Source organism: Eubalaena glacialis, chromosome 18 (genome assembly GCF_028564815.1).
Source record: "Eubalaena glacialis isolate mEubGla1 chromosome 18, mEubGla1.1.hap2.+ XY, whole genome shotgun sequence".
In the NCBI taxonomy this organism is placed as follows: Eukaryota; Metazoa; Chordata; class Mammalia; order Artiodactyla; family Balaenidae; genus Eubalaena; species Eubalaena glacialis.
Genome location: NC_083733.1, coordinates 4,227,834 through 4,251,135, shown reverse-complemented (window position 1 = coordinate 4,251,135; position 23,302 = coordinate 4,227,834). Strand labels below are relative to the sequence as shown.

At 49.1% G+C, this 23,302-nt stretch overlaps 1 protein-coding gene across 1 annotated transcript; it reads left to right on the top strand.

Moving 5' to 3' along the window:
• Nucleotides 1-15,037: 15,037 nt before the first annotated feature.
• LOC133078840 (V-type proton ATPase subunit e 1-like) lies at nt 15,038-16,931 on the top strand. Its single transcript, XM_061174017.1, has 2 exons — nt 15,038-15,095; nt 16,273-16,931. Exons 1-2 carry the CDS (start codon nt 15,038-15,040, stop codon nt 16,521-16,523), a joined length of 309 nt encoding a protein of 102 aa, XP_061030000.1. The 3' UTR covers nt 16,524-16,931.
• Nucleotides 16,932-23,302: the final 6,371 nt, after the last annotated feature.

Genomic DNA, 23,302 nt, shown 5'->3' with positions numbered 1-23,302 from the left:
TCCACGGGCTCCTGGTGGCGCTGAGACTACCGACCTCCAAATGACACTGTGCGTGGTGAGTACGACAGGCTTAGCCTCATTCCAACACTGTCCTAGTCAGCTTGGGCTGCCGTGACAAAGCGCCGCAGGCGGGGGAGCTCACACCACAGAGATTTATTTCCTCCCACTTCCAGAGGCTGGCAATCCAAGATCAAGGGGCCGCAGGGCTGCTTTCTCCTGAGGCCTCTCTCCTTGGCTTGCAGATGGCCACCTTCTCACTGTGTCCTCTTCTTTGTTCGAGCATCCCTGGTGTCTCTTCCTCGTCTTATAAGGACACGGGTCCTATAGGATCGGGGCCTTACCCTGTAGACTCCATTTAACTTTAATTATCTCCTTAAAAGGCTCCGTCTCCAAATACGGTCATATCAGGTGTTAAGGCTTCAACATATGCATTTGGGGAGGGGGGAACCCAATTCAGTCCTGAACAGTCACCTTCTTCCCAGGCATCAGCCCCTTTTTGTCCAGTTGAGTCGTGTGTCCCCCTGTGTTCCAAACGCTGTCACCTACAAGCGATTTTGGGAGCTCCTGGCTGACTTTTTCTTCTCGCCATCCACCCTCTGCCTTTTCTTTCATGGTCCTTCTGTTTATAACAAGTGCTTCTCATTTTCATTGATGGCGGGGTTAGCTTTCCTTTTTTTTTTAAGTTTAAAAAAAATTTTTTTTTTTAAATTTATTTATTTTTTATTTTTGGCTGCGTTGTGTCTTCGTTGCTGTGTGCGGGCTTTTCTCTAGTTGCGGTGAGCGGGGACTACTCTTCGTTGCGGTGTGTGGGCTTCTCATTGTGGTGGCTTCTCTTTGTTGCAGAGCATGGGCTCTAGGCACATGGGCTCTAGGTGCACGGGCTTCAGTAGTTGTGGCACGCGGGCTTTAGAGCACAGGCTCAGTAGTTGTGGCGCACGCGCTTAGGTGCTCCACGGCATGTGGGATCTTCCTGGACCAGGGATCGAACCCGTGTCCCCTGCATTGGCAGGCGGATTCTTAACCACTGCGCCACCAGGGAAGTCCCAAGTTTTTAAAATTTTTTGGCTGCGCATGTGGCATGCGGGATCTTAGTTCCCCGACCAGGGATCGAACCCGTGCCCACTGCAGTGGAAGCTCAGAGTCCTAACCGCTAGACCACCACGGGATTCCCAGCTTTCCTTTTTAATAAGTATATCTAAGGCTTTTTAAATGTTGATTTAAAAATATCATATAAGCAGGTGTGCAGGTGGGCCGCAGAACCCACGAAGATGGGCTAGTAGTGACTGATGTTTGGGAAATGCTGGTTTCTGACGAATGCATTGTCAAGGCCGTAGAAGTGCCCTCCCCAACCCCACTGACAGCAACCCCAGGGCATTGGGAGCCTTCCTTGCGGCTTTCCTCCCGCAGAATCTGCAGCCTTCCTTGGTGTGCCTCTTTCTCCTGTTTCTGGAAGTTCTTCTGAGCTCCCAGGACGCCACAATCCTGGGCCCCAAACTTCTGGTCCCCAAACCTCCAACATACAAACGATGTACTGGCAGCTGAGGAGGGAGCCGGCCCTTCCTTCTTGCAGAATCCGCCTGAGATGCAGCAAAGGTCTGCAGGAGTGCTGTAAGCAGGCTGAATGCCAGCACCACACTGCTTGGGGACCCCCGACAGAGGGGGCTCCGGCACAAGGTGACACAGGGATGGAGCACGGACTTGGGAGTCCCTGGGTTGCCTCCACCTCTTACCAATCGAGGGACCTCAGACAAGTCACTCTTGCCTCTTTGGGCCTCAGGCTGCTCATCTAGGAAATGGGAATTTCTCACAGCGTCCTCACCGCAGTGCAGAGATTACAGGGGAGCTGTAGACTGAAAGGTGCTCGACTAATAATGGAAACTCTGTGTACTGGTTGGCATGCTTCGGGGCTGCAGATAACACAAAGCCCATCTAACAGCCCCGGGACTTGTCAGAAAGACAGATTCTCAGGCCCCAGCCTAAACCCAGTGAGTCAGACCTCTGGGAGTTAACAAGCCTTCAGGGTGATTCTGCTCCTGGTTCAGTTGCAGAATCATCGCTCGGAAAAACGTTCAGATATCTTACGTGAGAAGTCAGGAGGGAGATGATTCGGGGACAGCAGCTCAGAGATGTGAGGACACCTGGTCAGCATCCCTGCAAACCTCACCCCGTCCTCTGTGGTCAGGACGGCCACCGGCCGCAAACTGTCCCCACACTGAGTCTGAGACGGGACGAAGGGATGAGGGGGAGGGTCCTCCTTCTCACAGTATTCTCTCTTTTCTCAGGGAAGAAAATCTTTCCCGGGATCACCCAGCAGACTTGTTTCTAAATCCCTTTCATCACTGATGCGTCACGTGCCCATTCCTAGGTTTATCGCGAGGAGTCCTGATAGAAAAGGAAGGTTTAGAGTAAAGAGAGGCTGACCGGGGGCCATGAAGGGGTCATGTGGTGTAAGAGTTAAGAGCTAGGATGCAGACATGCCGGAGTTTGAATCCCACATCAGCTCTTCACCAGCTGTGTGACGCCGGGCAAGTCGCTCAACCTCTCTGAGCATCAGTGACCTCCTCTGTTAAAGGGAAATAATAACAGTGTCTACTCCAAGGGGTGGTTATGCGGATTAAATGAGGTCGAACTTGAGACGTGCTCAGCCCTTGGTGGGCACACACAGCTGCCACATTTGATCACTATATTGCTTTGCAGCATGGAACTAGTGCCAGTGGTTACATGCCACAGGGAGACAGATTTCTACCAAATACAATAAAGAAGATTCAAATTGGTGGAACTTCCAAAGATGAAATGGCCCTTGTGAAGAGGGAGTGAGCTCCTCATCCTTGGAAGAATACAAGCAGAAGCTAGAAGATTCTCAGACTAGATCTACTTTAAATCCTCTTTCCTGATTCTGGCTCCCAGCAGAGACCTGCCTTTCCCTCCTCCGCCCTGCCCAGAGGGCCCTGGGGACCCACGGAAGGGGTGACATGAGCTATGGAATCCTGGCTCCTCAAACCATGGCCACTTCATTCTATAAAAGAAAAACAAAAACCCTACAGCTTTGTAGGTGGTCCTGAAACCATTATGTTTTACTGGGTTCAATTTTGTTTGTTTGTTTTATCCATTTTCCTTCCAGTTTTTCACACCAAACCAAAACCTGTCCTAGACTACCACTGGGCCTTAAAAAGTCTTTTAGCCCCTTAAAAAAATAAATTTGTTGCCAAAGCCCAGGTGTTGAAAACCTCATGGCATTCCTTTGGCTTTTTCATCTTGGGCCAACTAAACTGGTAGCAGCCTTCACCCAAGGACCAGGGAGACAGACCGTTAAACCAATTCTTCTGTCAGTGCCTGGCCTGCCTCCAAGGTGGGCAAAAGGCCTCCCTGTGGGACCTGGCTGCCACCACGCTGGACGGGGATGGGCTGGCTTCGTCAGGCAGCAGGCTCCCAGCTCACCTGCTCTCACCTTCTTACACCAAACATGGCTGTGGTCCCAAGGATATTTCCTCTCCATCCTGCTGTCACTAGCCCAGGCCCGCTGCCCCCGCCCCTACCTGACCCAGGAGGGTGGCAAAGGAACTCACCTGTGCCAAGTGCCACTATGTGCCAGCACTGAATGGGCACCAAACACATGCTGTCTCATCTAATAAGCACACGTCTCCATCAACAACTTGCTAATTCGATATACTTGTCAAATATAATAATTCAAATCCTAATTAGATTTTCTTTGTCAACATGTCAGCTAGAAATGTGTTGGGCTGCATGTAACAGAGACCCAAGCACAGTGGAAGGTAGGAGGGTGAAGATGCTGTGAGAAATTCCCATTTCCTAGATGAGCAGGGTGCAGTGCTTGGGAAGTTCTCAAGGACCAGGTTCCGTTCCACTTACTGCTCTGCCATCCTCAGCGCATGGCATGTGTCCTTGTGGTTGAAAGATGACTGCTTTGGACTTCTCTGGTGGCGCAGTGGTTAAGAATCAGCCTGCCAATGCAGGGGACACAGGTTTGAGCCCTGGCCCAAGAAGATCCCACATGCCACGGAGCAACTAAGCCCATGAGCCACAGCTGCAGAGCTTGCGTGCCACAACTAGTAGTAAAGCCGGTGCGCCTAGAGCCTGTGTTCTGCAACAAGAGGAGCCACCGCAATGAGAAGCCCACGCATGCAACAAAGAGTAGCCCCCGCTCGCCACAACTAGAGAAAGCCCACGCACATCAACAAAGACCCAACACAGCCAAAAATTAATTAATTAATTAATCAGTTAATTAAAAAAAAAAAGAAAGATGACTGGTTCACCTCCAGCAAGTCATAGACATTCCAGAAAGGAAGAGACATTTCAAAAGGCAGAAGCCATATGGCAGTTGATTTTGCCCCCTTTTATTATAGATATTGTATTTTTCAATTCTAGAATGTCCAGTTGGTTCTTGTCCTAATTTTCTAATTCTTGGTGAAATTTCTCAGTTTTTCATTTATTTTGAATGTATTTTTCTTTATGACTTCAACATAGATATAGATCAGCTAATCCCTGTATCTGGACCAGTCACCATTCATTGTCTTTTCTCTTGAACAGGGGTTGGCATACTTTTTCTTAAAGGACCCAATTGATAAATATTTTAGGGTTGTGAGCATCTCTGTCACGATTTAACTTTGTGGTTGTGGTCTGAGAGTAGCCATAGACGATATGTAAGTGGATGCACATGACTGTGTTCCAGTAAAACTTCATTTTTAAAAGTAGACCAAAAAAAAAGAAAAAAGAAAAAGCAGGCGGCCGTCCCCTGGGCCATAGTGTGCTGACCTCTTCTCTTGAGGATGGACACATTTTTTGGTTTGTTTATTTCTTTGTATGTCTAGTAATTTTAGATTATATCTTGGACATTGTCAGTAAGGCATCCTGGAGATTCTAGGTTGTTACATTTTGTTTGAGCAGGGAATTAACTTGTCTGGACTCAAACTCTACTCCACTGCAGTGGCCTGCAGCTGAAATCACTCTCGGTTCTGTTGGCCTCCGCTGAGCTGCTGGGAGTCTGCTGTGTGCATGCATGGTTCAGGGGTCAGCCAGAGACTTGGGCAGAGCTTGTACCCAGAATTTGGCATTTCCCTTCCGCAACTCTCTCCTTTCTGGAGGTTCCCTTCTCACTTTCCAGCTGCTGCATCCTCTGGTTCTTCAAGATTTGAGGCTTCTTTTAGACGTTTAGCCGCCCCTCTAGGATGCTGACTAGGGCTGTGTTCAGGCAAAAAGTTGAAAAACACTGGAGACTCACACAGTGCAGTCCCCTTCCTCCAAGTGTTGACTCCCATGCAGTTTCTGCCTGCCTTTGCTTCTCCCAATAACCATCAGAGCATTGTATTTTATATTTTGTCTGGAGTTTATGGTTGCCACGTATAGAATGGTTGGTCTGATTGTAGCTACTCTGCCATTGCTGGGAGAGTAGAACCCAAGTCTAACTCACCCAGAAAAACAATGGAAGCATAGCTTTCCCAGAAGTCATAGCCGGTAAATTTCCACTGACAACTTGTTGGTCAGAATTGGGTCCCACAGGCATTCCTAGCTGCAAGGAAGTTGGGAGAGATGCATAGTTTTTCCTGAGCACATTGCAGATCCAACTGTAAAGCGGGTCCTATGAAGAAGAATGGGAGAAGGGACCTTGGGTAGTTAAGGTGCAGCTCACCTGTGAACTTCCACAGGTGTAGTTTCTTAGAGCTGCTGTAACAAATGACCACAAGTCCCGTGGCTTAAACAACAGAAATGTATTCTGTCACAGTTCTGGAAGCCAGAAGTCTGAAATCAAGGTGTGGGCAGGGCCACGCTCTCTCTGAAGATTCCAGGGGAGGGTCCTTCCTGCCTCTTCCAGCTTCTGGGGGCCCCAGGCATCCCTTGGCTTATGACCACATCACTCCAATTTCTGCCCCAGCTTACATGGCCATCTCAAGATCCTTAACTAATTACATCTGCAAAGATCCCAATTCAAACAAGGTCACATTCTGAGGTTCCAGGAAGGCATGCATTTGGGAGGGATACTGTTCAACCCAATCTAACAGGTAGACAGCAGCCCTGCAGGCAGAGCAGTGGTAGCTGGTTGCCCACGTGATAGCTTATCTCCCTGGACACTTGGATTGGCCACCATTCACTCTTTGGGGTCTTTGCCCCAGCCCCTCCGTAGCTCACTGTTGGGGCAGCACTCTGGGAATTAGTGAGTGATGTGGCTCCAGTTTCCAGTCTGTGCCCCGTCCCATTTTCCCTTTTCAGCCCCTCATAGTTTGAATCTTTAAATCTTCCCAATATGACACTTTTGAGGGGTGGGAAAAGAATCTGGAGCCAGCGGGCCTGGGTTCAAATCCCAGCTCTACTACTTACACTCTGTGAAACCTTGGACAGGTTACTCAACCTCTCTGTGTGTCAGTTTCCCTAAAATGGGAACAATCATAGCAGCTACTTTGTGTTTTTTTAAAATTTATTTTATTGAAGTATAGTTGATTTACAATGTTGTGTTAATTTCTGCTGTACAGCAAAGTGACTCAGTTATACACATATATATATTTTTTCATATTCTTTTCCATTATGGTTTATCACAGGATATTGAATATATTTCCCTGTGCTCTACAGTAGGACCTTGTTGTTTATGCATTCTCTATATAATGGTTTGCATCTGCTAATCCCAAACTCCCAATCCATCCCTCCCCCACTCCCCCTCCCCCTCCCCCTTGGCAACCACGAGTCTGTTCTCTATGTCTGTGAGTTTGTTTCTGTTTCGTAGATAAGTTCATTTGTGTCATATTTTAGATTCCACATATAAGTGATATCATATGGTATTTGTCTTTCTCTGTCTGACTTCACTTATATGATAATCTCTAGGTCCACCCATGTTGCTGCAAATGGCATTATGGTTTTTTTTATGGCTGAGTAGTATTCCATTGTATATATGTGCCACATCTTTATCCATTCATTTGTTTACATTTAGGTTGTTTCCATGTCTTGGCTATTGTGAGTAGTGCTGTAATAGCAGCTACTTTGTATGGTTGTTACGAGATTCAAAGAAGTTAGTACAGTTTTTTTAAAACATTTGGAAGCCTGGTACATAATAAATGCTGTATACATGTTAGTTGTATACCATTATTTTAACAAATATGTTGTGCATTCCTGCCATTTTTTTCCATCTAAAACCCTGCCCTGGGCCTTCAGGCAGCAGCCCCTGCTGTTCTCAGGGAAGGGAGACCACAGCAGAACAGCAGGGACAAAGAGGTGAATTTTATTTAGCTTTTGATTTACTAGACAGATTTCTGGTTTTTTTAATTTTTTCTTTTGACTTTATTTCAGGCTTGCAGAAAAGTCACACAAATACTCCAAAGAATTCCCCTCTACCCTTCATGCAGCTTGCCCAGATATGAACATTTACTGCATTTCCTTGATCATCTTCTTTGCCTTTTTTCTTTTCTATTTAAGAGGGAGTTGCAGACATGAGACCCACTTTATCTCTAAATATTTCAGTATTTCCTAAGAACAAGGACATTCTCTTCTGAGGAAGGAGACATTTTCTTACAAAACCCTGGTATGATTATCTGAATCAGGGAAGTTAACATGGATGCATTATGTGATCTAATCTACAGACCTTATTCAGATTTTGCTGATTGTCCCAGGAATGTCCGTTATGGCAAAAGAAAATCTCAGCTAATGAATCACGTTCAGTTTTCATGTCTTATTAGTGTCCTTGAATCTGGACAACTCCTCACTTTATGTTCTTCTTTTATGATGTTGACATTTTTTAAAAGATTACTGACCAAATATTTTGTGGAACGTTCCTCAAATCAAGTTTGTCTTATGTTTCTTCCTTGAGACTCAGATGACACGTTTTTGGAAGGAATCTCACAGAAGTGACATTGTAAGCTTCTCAGTGCCTCATACCAAGGGCATGTGTCTATTTGCTGTGGGCTCTGATGTCAATTTTGAGACCTTGATTAAGGTGGTGTCTGCCAGATTTTTCCACTGTGAAGTCCCTATATTTTTTGGTAATAGATAATTATCTTGCAGAGAGATATATTGGAACTACGTAAATATCCTATCCCCAGAAAACCTTCACTCACCAGTTTTACCCTCTAGTGATGCCTCTTCCCTGAAACAAGTATTTTATGATAGGCTGTCAAATAGTAACTGCTCTAATTATGCTACACCTTCCACATTTATCAGTTGGCACTTTCCTCTAAGGAAGAGGTTCCCCTTCTCCCGTATTCGTTTATTTATTCACACACACATTGTATTGTATAAACGTATATTCCAAGTGTATTACTTGGAATATACATGTTATATACAATATATATACACACATGTTATATACAAATATATATACACACAGGCATATATTGTTGTGGACTCATTAATTCTTATTTTATGCAGTGCATTACAATGTTGTTGTTGTTGTTTTTTTTTTTTGATGCTCAAATCATCCCAGATTTGAGCAGCGGGGGCCCCTTCCAGCTGGCTCTGTGTCCTTTTGACACAGCCCATCAGTTTTGGCTCAGCTTTCTGGCACAAGGTGTTCCTGGCTCGCCTTGTACTTTCCTTGCCCTAGTCCTGGAATCAATCATTTCTCCAAGGAGCCCTACTTCCTTTTGGTGGAGACTGTATCTAAATAGATAATGTGAAACTCTCTGGTGGAGAAAATAGGTTGAGGAAAAGGATGCTCGGATCTCAAAAGCCACATCTCATGGACCACACAACAGATTTGGGGAGAATCTGGTTCTTCACCCTGCCCAGCCTCTGCAGAGAATGGGAGAGCAGAAGCCTAAACCCAGCTGCTGGCCATGGTCTGAGGGGCTCCCCAACCCCAGGAGGCTGAGCCCACCTCGTGCTGTGGAAACTTGGAGACACTTGCTTTCCCAGAATCCCTTGCAGCTAGGGTGCACGCCTGGGACGTGTTTCTGTAACTTCCAATTGGGAGCCCCTGGTGCAAGGAAGCTGGTGTCCAGAGACTTTTCTCGGGGTAGCAGTGGGACTTCAGGGACAGCAGGTAGGGGTGCCAGATTTAGACAAAGTAAAATAATAATAATAACATTAAAATATTGTATGGAACATACCTTTATTAAAATACTATTGTTTTTGTGCAGTTCAAAGTGAACTGGCTCACCTCTGTTTCATCTGGCAACCCTAGGCATGGGGTAACAGGAGAGTCTGGACTCCCACCCCGGCGGGCTGTATGGCAGCCACCCACAGGTCTGGTCCCACCAGACCATTCTGATTTTGGGTGTCATTTCTGGCTGCAGAACCCTCCTGCCTGGTCCTCCAGCCCTCCTTGAGATTCTGTGGGAGCCACAGTGTTCTTGTAACAAGTCCCTTTTTTGCTTAAATAAGTACAGGGTGCGGTGAAGGGCCACCTGTGCCTGCCTCTCATTGTGCTGCAGTCAGGTGGGGACAAAGGGAGGAAACCCCCAGGCCAGTTCCAGGAAACTGGAGAGTAGAAGGGACTTGTTCCCCACTTCCTTCCAGAACTTGCAGGATTCCCCAGCGTGCAGACTGAAAACAGCCACCCACCCATCCCTCCATCATCCATCATCTACCATCCACCCATCTACCCACCCATCCATCCATCTACCCATCCATCCACCCACCCATCCATCCAACATCCATCATCTACCCACCCACCCCCCCATCCATTCATCTGTCCATCCATCCATCATCCCTCCGTCCATCCATCCATCATCCACCATCTACCATCTACCCACTCACCCACCCATCCATTCATCTGTCCATCCATCCATCATCCCTCCGTCCATCCATCCATCATCCACCATCTACCCACCCATCCATTCATCCGTCCATCCATCCATCATCCCTCTGTCCATCCATCCATCATCCATCATCCATCATCTACCATCTACCCATCCATCTATGTATCCATCCACCCATCCATCCATTTGTCCGTCCATCCATCCATCCATCATCCATCATCTACCATCTACCCACCCATCCACCCATCCATTCATCTGTCCATCCATCCATCATCCATCATCTACCATCCAGCCATCCATCCATCCACCCATCCATCCATCTATCCATCCATCCATCCATCCATCCATCCATCCATCCATCCATCCATCCATCTATTCATCTATCCATCTATCCATCCATCCATCCATCCATCCATTCATCCCTCCCTCCATCCATCTGACATTTATTGAACACCTACTGTGTGTTAGGCACTGTCTGGGTCCTAGAGATACTACAGATGAAAAAAAACAATAGATACAAGTGTGTCTGCTCCCACATGGAGCTTACATTCATGTGGGGGAGACAGGCATTAAACAAAACAAGTTACACACGTTCTATGTCAGTTGGTGAGAAGTGCTATAAAGATCAAAGAACGAGGAAGGGGACAGGGAGTGCCGAGGCTGGGGCTGTTGGTATTTTACACTGAGTGGTCAGGAAGGTGAGGTCAGGTTCCTGAGAAGGTGACATTTGAAAAGGGGGGATGGAGGTGAGGGAGGAGCCCAGTGGCAGTCAGAGGGCGGAGAGTTCCAGGTGGAGGGAGCGGCGAGCCGCAAGGTGCTGGGGAGAGAATGTGCCTGGTCCAAGGGCCCAACGGAGACCACAGGGAGGGAGAGCACAGGCAGGGGCGGCGAGAGCCGAGGACAGACTGGGGACAGTCATCGGGCCGTGGGAAGGACTGGGGTTTGATTCCAGGAAAATGGGGGCCACAGGTGGGTCCAGGGCCATGGAGGGCTGGGCTCTGACTTCTGTTTTTAAAGGCCATTAAAAGCCACCTCAAGGAGAAGGGGGGAAGGAGGGCCTTCTGAATGAACTGATTTAAACTTGAAACAACAAGGAAAACCAGGATGCCTTTCTCTGAATGACCAGTTTTATTCTACCAAGTTCATTAGATAGCGGGGAGAGGAGGGGGGGGACTTGAGATCTAAAGGTCAAGTTTCCTCACAGGAGTGGGTGGCTGGAAAATTCACCGCACCTCACAGGCATCCCCTATTTATTCCTCGCCACAACCCCACGATACCCCATTTACAGATGGGGAAACCGAGGCCCAGCGCAGCCGAGCACCTTGCCCAGGCCCCCAGGCCACGGGCCCCACCCAGGCCTATCTGTCCCCTAAGCTCAATCCCAGACCTGCCTTCATCACGAGCTTCTTTCCAGCTTGAGTTGCCTCTGGCGAGCCCTTGCGCTCTGTGGGACTTCGGAAATCAAGACGGAAACGACCAGAAGCCCAGCCTGCCCTTCCAGCTGCCGATACGGCCCGACCCTCCCTGCTGGGCTGGCCTGGAAGCACCAGCCCTGGCCCATGGGTGGATTGAGATGAAGCATCTCTACTGATGGGCGTGGACCTGGGCTAACACGGTTTTGCCTCCCAAATAAGATGGCCTTGTCACGCAGGGGTGCGTGTGGACACAGCAGCGAGGACAGCGCGAAAGTCCCAGCGAGGCCCAGGCGAGGTCAGCGAGGACTGTCTTCCTCCCCCGGCTGGTCTGGTGGCGCAGGCAGGCGGATCAAGAGCCACCTTCCCCCCTTCCCGAGGCTGCTAGGATGACCTGCCCACTTCCGGACAAGGCTGGCAGAGCCTCGAGACGTCTGATCCCAGATGGAAAATTGAAACCACGCTCCTCCGTCACTACAGCCATTTGTCACTGGACGAGGGTGCATATAAACAGCTTAATTCAAACCACACTGCCACCCCCTCCCCTCCCTCCTTTCCCGAGCTTTCCCTTGGCTTGCTTCAAGGTAACAAATACAGTGCAATGTCCAAGTGAAGGGCCCTGTTTCCTCCTTGTTGAGCTGAGCTCCCCATTTCACCCGTGCCAGATAAATGTTTTATCTTGTCGTCACGTCAGCCCCATGACCTAAGAGTTGTTGTTATGCCCACTTGCCAGAGGCCCAAGTTAAATCACTGGGCCAAAGTCATGCAGACAAGAGGCAGAACCAGATGCTGGCCAAACCTTACCGTAGACCCAGCTGCCCCTCTGTGACCTTGGCCGCTACGCCGGGGCACACAGCACCCAGGTGCACAGCCAGAACCTCAGACCTGCGCTGGATCCCAGGTCCACTCCACTTGCTGAGTGTAGGCGGTCTTTGAGGTCCCTCTCTGAGCCCCAGTGGGAGACCCACCCGCCTTGGAGACTTGTCCCACGGCTGATAGGCCTGAGCTGGGCTTCATCCTCAAACCACGTGACCATCAGCTTCTCTCACCATCTCAAAACTCTTTTTCATCTCTGGTATCATCAAGCGAGGGGGTATAACTAAAGAATGAGGAGCCCCCGGGTCAGAGTCCCTGTGGGGTCCCTTCTAGCTGTGTGATCTTGGGCAAGTTCCTTAACCTCTCTGTGCTTCCATTTCCTTATCTGTACAAGGGGCCCAATAATAGTACCTGTCTCACAGCACGGTCACGAGGAGTCGATGAGATAGTGTGTGTAAGGTGTTGAAAACAACACCTGGACTATTTAATAAAGGCTGATGAATAATACGATAACAAAGAAAGTCCTGCAAATGTGTCTGATGGTATCACAATAATAAGTGAATGGTTATAAAAATAGCTGAGCAACAAAAAGTGCTCATACCAGCAACACATGGATGAACAAATGAGTGAATGAATGAACATGAAACTGACCAGACTAGCCCAGGAGAAGCCCATGGGAGCCTGGCCCTGTTTTCCGGTGTCAGGAGCCCTGGGCTGTAGGTGAGGATGTGTGTGGTTGTAAACCGAGCCCACACGGATGGAAGGGGGAGAATTTGATTTCCCTGTGCAGGAAACCTGCGAGCTGGATCCACAGACTGCTTCCTCAACCCTACGAGAAGAGGATTTGTTTCTGCAAGGCCCCCTTCCCCATGTTCACCCTGCCCGCCTCGTTCAGTGATTCTAGCTAAAATAGGGAAAACAGTGAAGGGGAATAATTCTCCCGGTGAGTTGTCTGGGGAGTGGCAACCAATCCTTTTCCAGCCAGAGTCTCGGAAGGCAGTGGATTGGAGGCTGGGAGCCTCAGGTGACAGTTTAAATGTCCTTCCCACCTGGTGTTCTGGGCTTAGAAAATCAGCGGAGAAAAGGAGGTCTTGTGTTTCCTCCCATGGGTGTGTGTGTGTGTAAAGGGAGAGTCCAGGGTAAAGAAACAGTGGGGAGCACGAATACTTTCATAAGACCGAGGCACTGTACCCAGAATTAATGTGACACACACTGCATCTTTAAGATTGTATGGTTGAAACCCGACAGCCACCGTATTCCAAAAATCCTCCCCATTTCACCCGTGCCAGGCACTGTTCTCAGCTCTTTACAAATATTAACTTATCAATCCTCATAACAGCCTCATGCGGTAGCTACCAGTATTATCTCCATTTCACAGATGAGGAAACTGAGGCACAGAGAGGGTAGGTGACTTACCCAAGGTCACACAGGCTGGAAGGAACAGAGCCAGGATTTGAGCCCGAGCAGTTGGGTTAAACTGCCTGCTCCTGACCGCTAGGCCACGCCACCCTCAGAGGGAGTCCCTGACCCAGGGTCGCTCACAGCCACATTTCAGGGCCACGTGACAGAATGTGACCAGAAAGGTGCGCATCAGTTTCATAACACACTTAATTCTCCAAACTTGGCTCCGAATGGCTTTCAGAGTTCCCAACTCATGTGTCAAAACAAGAAGGACACTCTTTTTGTTGTCGTTGTTATAAATTTATTCATTTATTTATTTATTTTTTTGGCTGCGTTGGGTGTTCGTTGCTGCATGCAGGCTTTCTCTAGTTGCGGCAGGCGGAGGCTACTCTTCGTTGTGGTGCACGGGCTTCTCATTGCGGTGGCTTTTCTTGTTGTGGAGCACGGGCTCTAGGCGCGCGGGCTCAGTAGTTGTGGCACACGGGCTTCAGTAGTTGCGGCACACAGGCTCAGTAGTTGTGGTGTATGGGCTTAGCTGCTCCGCGGCATGTGGCATCTTCCCGGACCAGGGCTCGAATCCGAGTCCCCTGCATTGGCAGGTGGATTCTTAACCACTGTGCCACCAGGGAAGTCCAAGAAGGACACGCTTAAAAGCAAGTCAAGAAAGAAAGACAGTCCAGGAAACCATTCCGATTTGGAATGGTCAAGAAAGAAAGTCCAGGAAACCATTCCAAATCGGAGGAGACAAAGGAACGGGGTAACTACACACAAGTGGGTCCTGGACCCGGGAAATAAAGGCTTCCTAGAGGCTTCGCTGGGATGACCTAGAGAGTGAGCTGTGGGTTACACAGTAGTACCGTGACACGTTAGAGTACACGAAATATACTGTGATGCCCTAATAGTACAGGCCAACCTTGGTTTATTGCACTTCACTTTATTGCGCTTCGTGGATACTGTGTTTTTTACAGATTGCTGGTTTGTGGCGCCCCTGTGTCCAGCAGGTCTATCAGTGCCATTTTTCCCACAGCATTTGCTTACTTCCTGTTTCTGTGTCATATTTTGGTAATTCTCACAATATTTCCAACTTTTCCATTGTTGTTATATTTGTTATGGTGATCTGTGATCAGTGGTCTTAATGTGACTCTTGTAATTGTTCGGGGGCACCACAAACCACACCCATATTAGAAGGCAGACTTAATCCATAAATACCATGTGTGTTCTGACCAATCCATAGCCGTTCCCCCCTCTCTCCCTCTCCTCGGGCCTCCCTATTCCGAGACACAACAATATTGAAATTAGGCCAATTAATAACCCTGCAATAACCTCTCAGTGTTTCAGGAAGAGTCGTACATCTCTCACTTTAAAGCAAAAGCTAGAAACGATGAAGCTTAGTGAGGAAGGCTTGTTAAAAGCCAAGACAGGCCAAAAGCGAGGCCTCTCTTGCCAAACTGTCAGCCAAGTTGTGAATGCAAAAGAAGGTTCCTGAAGGAAATTAAAATGCTGCTCCAGTGAACACACGGATGATGAGAAAGTGAAACAGGCGTACTGCTGATATGGAGAAAGTCTGAATGGTCTGGATAGAAGATCAAACCAGCCACATTCCCTGAAGCTACAGCCTAATCCGGAGCAAGGCCCCAACTCTCTCCAGTTCTACGAAGGCTGAGAGGGGGGAGGAGGCTGCAGAGGAAAGTCTGAAACAAAGGTCGGTTCATGAGGCTGAAGGACAGAAGCCGCTTCCGTAGCACGCACGTGCCAGGTGAAGCCGCAGGTGCCGAGGGGGAAGCTGCAGCAAGTCTTCCAGAAGCTGCGGCTCAGATCATCCATGAAGGTGGCTGCACTGAACAAGACATGATCACTGTAGAGGAAACAGCCATTAAGAACATTCATGGTTCATGGGAAGAGGTCCAAATATTGACATACACAGGAGTTTGGAAGAAGTCGATTCCAGCCCTCATGGACAGCTTTCAGGGGTTCAGGATTTAGTGGAGGAAGGAACTGCAGATGTGGTGGAAACAGCAAGAGAACTAGAGTTAGAAGTGGAGCCTGGGGGCTTCCCTGGTGGCGCAGTGGTTAAGAATCCGCCTGCCACTGCAGGGGACACAGGTTTGAGCCCTGGTCCAGGAAGATCCCACATGCCACAGGGCAACTAAGCCCGCACGCCACAACTACTGAGCCTGCGCTCTAGAGCCCGCGAGCCACAGCTACGGAGCCAACGTGCCACAACTATTGAGCCCGCGTGCCTAGAGCCCGTGCTGCACAACAAGAGAAGCCAACGCAGTGAGAAGCCCGCGCACTGCAACGAAGAGTAGCCCCTGCTCGCCACAACTAGAGAAAACCCGTGCGCAGCAACGAAGACCCAAGGCAGCCAAGAATAAATAAATTAATTAAGAAAACAAAAGTGCACTGTAAATAACGTTTAAAAAAAAAAAGTAGAGCCTGAAGACATGACTGAATTGATGCAATCTCATGATAAAACTTGAACGGATGAGGAGTTGCTTTTTATAGATGAACAAAGAAAGTGGTTTCTTGAGATGGAATCTACTCCAGGTGAAGATGCTGTGAAGATTGTTGAAATGACAACAAAGGATTTAGATTTTTTTTTTTTTTTTTTGGGGCACGCCGCGCGGCATGCAGGATCTTAGTTCCCCAACCAAGGATGGAACCTGCGCCCCCTGGAGTGGAAGCGTGGTGTCCTAACCAGTGGACCGCCAGGGATGTCCCAAGGATTTAGAATATTATGTCAACTTAGTTGATAAAGCAGGGTTTGGGAAGACTGACTCCAATTTTGAAAGAAGTTCTATTGTGGGTCAAATGCTATCACACAGCACTATATGCTACAGAGAAATTGTTCACGAAAGTCAATCGAAGCGGCAAACTTGACTGTTGTCTTATTTTAAGAAATTGCCACGAGTGAGGCGGCGGGGCAGGGCTGGGACCTCCCGCAGCAACCGTGGCGTATACCGGCCTCACCGTGCCTCTCATCGTGATGCCCGTGTTCTGGGGCTTCGTCGGCTTCCTGGTGCCCTGGTTCATCCCTAAGGGTCCCAGCCGGGGAGTTAGCATCACCATGTTGGTGACCTGTTCCGTTTGCAGGTACCTCTTTTGGCTGATTGCAATTCTGGCCCAACTCAACCCTCTCTTTGGACCACAGTTGAAAAATGAAACCATCTGGTACCTCAAGCATCATTGGCCTTGAGTAAGAAGACCTGCTCGCCAGTGCTCAGTCATTGAGGTCACGAAGAGAACTCCTCTGGATGCAAAATCACCTCCATACCCAGACCACCTTCCTTGACTCGCCCACTTTGGCCGTCAGCTGCCTTAAACGTTCCCACCACATTTGAATATCTTATTCGACAATGCAGTATTTTTTCCTGTCACCTTTTTTGCACTTTGATGAATGATGTGCCTATTGAATCTAAACTGTGCTGCCTCTATAAAATGTTTATGTACTCTTCCGAGATAGAAAATGCTGTTCTTCTGAGAAATAACATTACTCTCTCCTTGGAAACTGTGGATTTGAAGATGGCTCCTGCCTGCTCACAACATGAGAATCAGCGACGTGTTTAAAAACTGTTACGTGACAATAAGACTCCAGTGGGGCAGTCAGTAGGAGAACGTGTTCAGAGGGAAAATCTGTCCCACCAGAATTGTACCAAAGTATGTTTTCAGGATGAATTTCTTATTTCTGCCCTCCTTTGGAATGAATTATTTTTCTGCTCTCTAAAAAAAAAAGAAAGAAAGACATTGCCGCAGTCATGCCATCCTTCAGTAGCCACCGCCCTGATCAGTCAGCGGCCATCAACACCCAGGCAAGACCCTCCACCAGCAAAAAGGTTATGACTCGCTGAAGGCTCGGATGATGGTTAGAATGTTTTAGCAATGCAGTATTTTAAAATTAAGGCATGTACATTGTTTTTTCAGACATAATGTAATTGCACACTTAACAGACTATAGTATAAACATAACTTTCATATGCACTGGGAAACCAAAAAATTCGGGTGATTTATTGCAATATTTGCTTTATTGCAGTGGTCTGGAATCGAGCCAGCAATATCTCTGAGCTTCGGCTGTATTATACTCTGGTAAGATGTTAAATTTCCTGATTTGGGTCATTTTTTTGCATTTAGGTAATAGAAAGTCGTGTTCTTAGGAAAGACACACCAGAGTGTTTAGGGAGAAAAGCGGCTGATGTTTGCAACTTATGTATATATTATATTTACATGAAAACATAGAGAAAGAATGGGGCAAAATGTAAATGAATCTGGGTGAAGGTACACGGGAATCCCTTATATTATTGCAACTTTTCTGTTGTACTTATACCAAAATAAAAAGTTACAGGAAATAACAACCAAAAAAAAGGAAGTAGCCCCAAATCTGTGGTGTCACAGCGCAGCCCAGCACCTGTCTTTCAGATGCTCGACATCCAAAAACACTGAAACACACCTGTGCCCTCTCAGTCCCCCAGTGGCTGCTGCAGATTACCACGTTCAGGTGGGCGGCCCATTGCTCAGATTGTTTCAGAGGCCCCGGCTGCCCTGGACATCCTCGCCTCTCCCTCCCAGCTCCAGAGATGCCAAAAGCACCCACTGTGTGCCAGGCACTGGAGCTGACCCTGGTGGTTCCAGGGTCAACGAGACAGACCCCGCCCCCGCCCTCGCCCTCGCCCTCAGGGAAGCAACAAACACAGGACAGGAATTTCAAGGGTGAGGAGGGTCCAAGGAGAGGTGCTCCGGGAACCTACTTGTCCGGAGCAGGGTGGGAGCGGAAAGGCTTCCAGGTGGAAATAATTTACACCAAGGCCCAAGGGAGGAGAGGGGGCAAAATGCTTCCCGGCAAATCTGTGAGTTAGGTACCCTGAGCCCATTTTATAGGTGGGAAAACTGAGGCTCCAGGCGTGTAATTAACTTGCCCGAGGTGCTGTGGCTAGGACGTGGTGGCCTTGGGATCCACACTGGAACACTGCCACACCCTCGTATGAGCAAGAGGGGTGACGTCTACGGGGAGACCAGAACCCACTCGAGGAGAGGGGACGTCCGGGGTTGGGGCCACCCCTTCCATCCCCAGGAGCCAAGGATGCAGATAACTAACAGGATTTTCAGGAACCACTGTCTCTAGTGTCTACTTTTTGCTGAGCTATTTCCCCAGAAATTCTATAGACTAAGAGCCAGATTTCTTCCCCCTGATAATGAAATTGGAGTGATCACACCAATGGGAAAATTGGGCCCAAGGTCCCCACTCAACCTGATCTTTCAACTTCTCAGCCTTCTACCTGCCGGAGCTGCCTGGATATCCGGGGAGCAGGGGAACACCGCAGACAAGGATGCCCAGGTAAGGAATCTGCGTGCGGCGCAGGCCCAGCCCTGCCACTTAGAAGCCCTGACATCTTGAGTCTAAAATTCCACCTTCTTGTCCCTAAAATGCAGACAGTAATAGTGCCCACAGCCTTGGCTCAGGGCTGGACAAACTTTATAACGACGGCGGCGATGTTGATCAGAATGACGATGATTTTGAGGCTGAAACACTTCATTTTCTCCGTTCGTGGCCCAGATGCTAAGGAACTAGGTCCAAATCTCACTCTTTGGCCAGCTCCTTTCCTTCCAGACTGTGTGGGTTTGTTTTTCCCCTTGTTTCTTTGCCAAAAGCAAGAGTCACAAACCTCACCACCTGCCCATTTGGAAGAGAATTATTATTTTAACCGAAAGAACAGTGATGGCAAACCTTAGGGAACCTTAGGAAAACCCTAAAGTGTCAGCAGGGATGGGTCCCAGAAAACCTCAGGCTCCACGTTTCACCCCTCGGTAGCCTCTTCCCGTGTCATTGCTGCATTGGCCCCAGGGGCTTGGGGACCTAACCCCAAAGTATAGTCGAGGAGAGACAGTTCAGAAGCTGGCCCCTGGGAAGATTCCAACAGTTTTTTTGTTTGGGCTGGACCTGTGACCTCAGCTCACCTGGGCAGCTGCCATTCAGAATGGCCCCAGGCGGCTCCCTCTTTGACAGTGGTCTTCAGTGATTAGTATAATGGTCACAGGACAACTGCATCTCCTGACCCCAGGAGAGGGGACATCCCAGGTTGGGGCTGCTCCTTCCATGCCTGGGAGGCAAGGATGCAGGTAACTAACAGGGTTTTCAGGGACCACTGTCTCTAGTCTCCACTTTTTTGCCGAGCTATTTCCCCAGAAAGTCTATAGACTAAGAACCAGATGAAATTGGAGTGATCACACCATCCTCAGCATTTAAGATGGCAATGCCAAAATTTTGTGGCTGTGTAGAGATGCACCACACTGCGTGATCACGTATCCTAACTTCCGGCAAGAAGGCAAGACTTAAGAAATCGCGATGTGAATAATAAGGCTGCTCCAGCACTGTTTATGAATGGCACTCATTCATCCACAGATGCGTTCTCAGAGTGCTTGCTCTTGGCTGAGCACCGCCGATGGAGTGGTTCCCAAAGGGGCCGTGATTCAGGGATGCTGGATGGTGGACCCGCCAACACCCTCGAGAATGGCAGTCGGGGGCGTGCGGTGCCATGAAGTGGGCGTGTTCATGTGTGCAGTCAGGGAGGCTTCCTGGAGGAGGAATCCGGTCTTTATCCTAGGAGCAGTGGGCTACGGCAATTGAGGTTTTAATCGGTGGTGGGGGGGACATGATCACATTTGCATTTTGAAAGCGTGTTCTGGCTACAGTGTGGAGAATAGATGGTTGGAGTTCAGAGTGGGAGCCAGGGAACCCGGGAGGAGACCTTAGCCCAGCCCTGGTGAGAGGCCCACAGCCAAATATTTCTAAAGTGCTTCTCTCCACTTCTGGGCGGCGTGGCCGAGGGGATGGAGAGAAGTGGGTGGGTTGAGAGATACTGAGGGGGCCACCCTGACAGGACTTGGGGGTTCATGGGCTTTGGGCAGAGGGAGAAGGCAGGGTCACAGTCACCTCCAGGTTACTGGCTTAGAGAAACTGGTCCAGGTGGTGTCTGCCTGGCCAGGTAACTCAGGTGGGAGGGGGGAAAGAAAAATCTTTGTCGTGGTAAATTTAAAAAATACAAAACGTAATCTGCAGTACAATATCCTTGTTTTAAAATGTACAAAAAAAAGACTGAAAGGAAATTCACCAAAGATCAACGGAGGTTCTCTCTGAACACAGGATTCTCCTCTTTCTACCTTTTTCTGTTTCCCAAATGATCGCTAATGACCATGTACTAACACAATAATTAGGGAAAACCACAAGTGAAAATCGATATGCATTCGATCAATTCTAGGACAATCCTTGCCTCTGATGGAGGTAGTTTTTCAGTTTTTTCCAGAGAGTAAGTCTGGCTGCTCAGAGCAGGGAGAGAAAAGTCCCGTAGTTGGGACTCCATAGTTTAACCTCACCCATTTCCACCAGGAGCTGCCAGCCAGGCTCTGTCCTCACCATCTCTGCAAGAAATTTTTGCTCTGTTTGTTAAATCCAGGTGTGGATTGTATTCTGAATTCTAAAAGAATTTTCGTTTTTGAGTTCAGTGTCATATTTTCTCCCTTTCTCCCAAAGAAACGTGCAAAGGACACCACAGCTCCAAGTGCTGCAGTACTTGGGCCTTTCTAAAAAAATGAGGTGTTCCCTTCCCTGGCTTCAAAAGCGTGGAGAGGTGCACTGTTTTGTTTCACATCTGACCCTGAGAAGATAGGATTTGGGTGGGGAAGAGCCACTTGGAAGCAACCTCCGCCATAAATCTCATCTGTTTGCTCAGGAAGGACAAAAGTTTGAAACGTTTTAAAACGTGAGCCTGAAGGACTGAGTCTGGCACAGGGGGATCCCCCGACCGTCTGGGGAAGATCGTGGCCCCATTCCAGGGAGATAAACCCCCCAAATGCAAATGCAGGGGAAGGACGCCGTGCTCCAGGCCTCTGCGGCCTCCAGCCAGTGATTGCCAAAGGGCTGTCCCCCACCATGGGTGCAGCCAGGTGCTGTAGCACTGGAGGCCCGGGAAGACCTTGACCCCTTTGGTTCTGCAAAGGGTTGGACTTTTAGTTGCGTTCCTGATCCAAGAGTCCAGAACTCAGCCTGCATGAGAGGTGATTGTCCCTCCTTGAAGACTTTTGGAGGACAGAGTTCTTCTGCCTTGACAAAATAGTAGCAGCAGTAGTAATAGTCATAGTAGCAATAATACTAATAGTAATAATGCTAACAGCAGTAATAATAGAAGCTGTAGCAATAGCAATGTACTACTAATCGTAGTAATAATGGTAATAGTATTAATAGTAGCAATGATAACAATGCTAGTAATGATAGTAATAGCAGTGGTAATCATAAGAGTGATAATAGTATTAATACTAGTAGCAACAGTAGCAATAGTGATAGCAGTGATAATGATGGTAGTAATAGCAATAATAGTGATGGCAGGAGTAATAGTAGTGATCATAATCATGGTAGTAATAGTGGTAGTAATAATAGGAGGAGGAATAGTAAGAATAGTACTACTACTACTACCAATAATAGCGGCTCCCACTTACTAGTCGCTCTGTCCCAAACGCTGTTGGGAGCACGAGACAGAAATGAACACCTTACTCTCTCTCCATGGCACCTATGAGAAAGGTCCTGTTACCACTGTCCTCTGTTTTTAGATGAAGAAACTGATTTCCCCAAAGTCTCGCAGCTGTTAAGAGGCAGGGCCAGGATTTGAACGCAAACCCGTGTCACTCCCCAGGCCCGGTGTGTGTTCGCAATCCGGCTGCCCAAGAGAATCACGGGACGCAGCTAAGGCCCAGCCCCGCGCCAGGGGCTCTGATCCGCCAGCCTGCAGGGAGCCCGGTGCTGGTTTTGCGCTGTAGGCTCCCAAGGTGATGCTAGCACTCAGCCAGGGCTGACCGTCACCACGCTACACAGTAGTTGTCTCCCTCGGGGAGGCAGCAGGACCCCCAAAGGTTATATAGCTTATCACCCACCCATCGGGCTTCTGATTCAAGAGGTCTGGGCGGGGCCCAGGAACCTGCATTTCTGCCAAGTTCTCAGGGGATACTGATGCTGCTGGCCGGGCACCCCACTCTGAGAAGCCCTGCTCGGCCCAGATCCCACCTCCCGGGCAGAAACCTGGTCCATGCGTCCACGCGTTCACGCAGCAAACTCTAGTGAACGCCTACTGCGTGCCAAGCCCTCCGCCAACTGTGAGTGACGAAGCAAAAGGAGAGCTTACACATGTGCATCTGCCCTTCCTCCCCCGGCAGCGTGGAGCAGGCGGGGGTCATGCGGGATAAGGGACAGTCCCCTCCCAGGGCTGGGCTAAGGGCTTCTCCCGGGTTCCCTGGCTCCCACTTGAGGATAAGGGATGGTCCTCGTTACATGGGCTGGATGGGAGGGGCTGCCCTGACCCTCGGCGAAGCGTGTTGGGGGCTCCTTTGTCCTCAGCCCCCGAGCTAATCCACCGTCCAAAAATCCCCTCTGAACTGGTTACATAAATGTTCCCTGAGGCCCGGAAACTTCCAGATGGGCCTGTGGCCCATCCCACCAGCTGCTTCTGGGATGTCAGCCCCGGCCTCTTTCCTGGGCCCTGGAATTCCTGGAGGAGCCTGACATGGAACAGCTGCCGAAGTGTCTGGGAAGGCCAGGCGTGCAGAGGGAGCGTGTCAAGCAGCCTTTGTGCTCCTGGCTCCTCCCACAGGCAGCTGCAAGGGGGAGGAGCTGGGTCCCTGTGACCCCAAACATCTGGGCCCAGCACACACCAGCCTCGAGGAAGGCACGCCAGCCACCTCCCCTCAGCGGAACAGTCTGTCCTCGTCCCTCCTCTTCTGCTCGGATGCTTTCCGGGGCCCTCCGTGGTGACTCTCCTCCCACCTGCCCTCAAGTCACCCTCACGGCTACATCCAGGGGACCACTGGAGTTCCAGACCTCTGGGTCCTTCAGAATCCCCTGGAAAGCTGGCTTAAAATGCCCATTTGGGGGCCACCCCCAGAGAGCCTGGTCCTGTAGGTCTGGGATGGGTCCGGGGATCTTCATTTTTGATGAGGT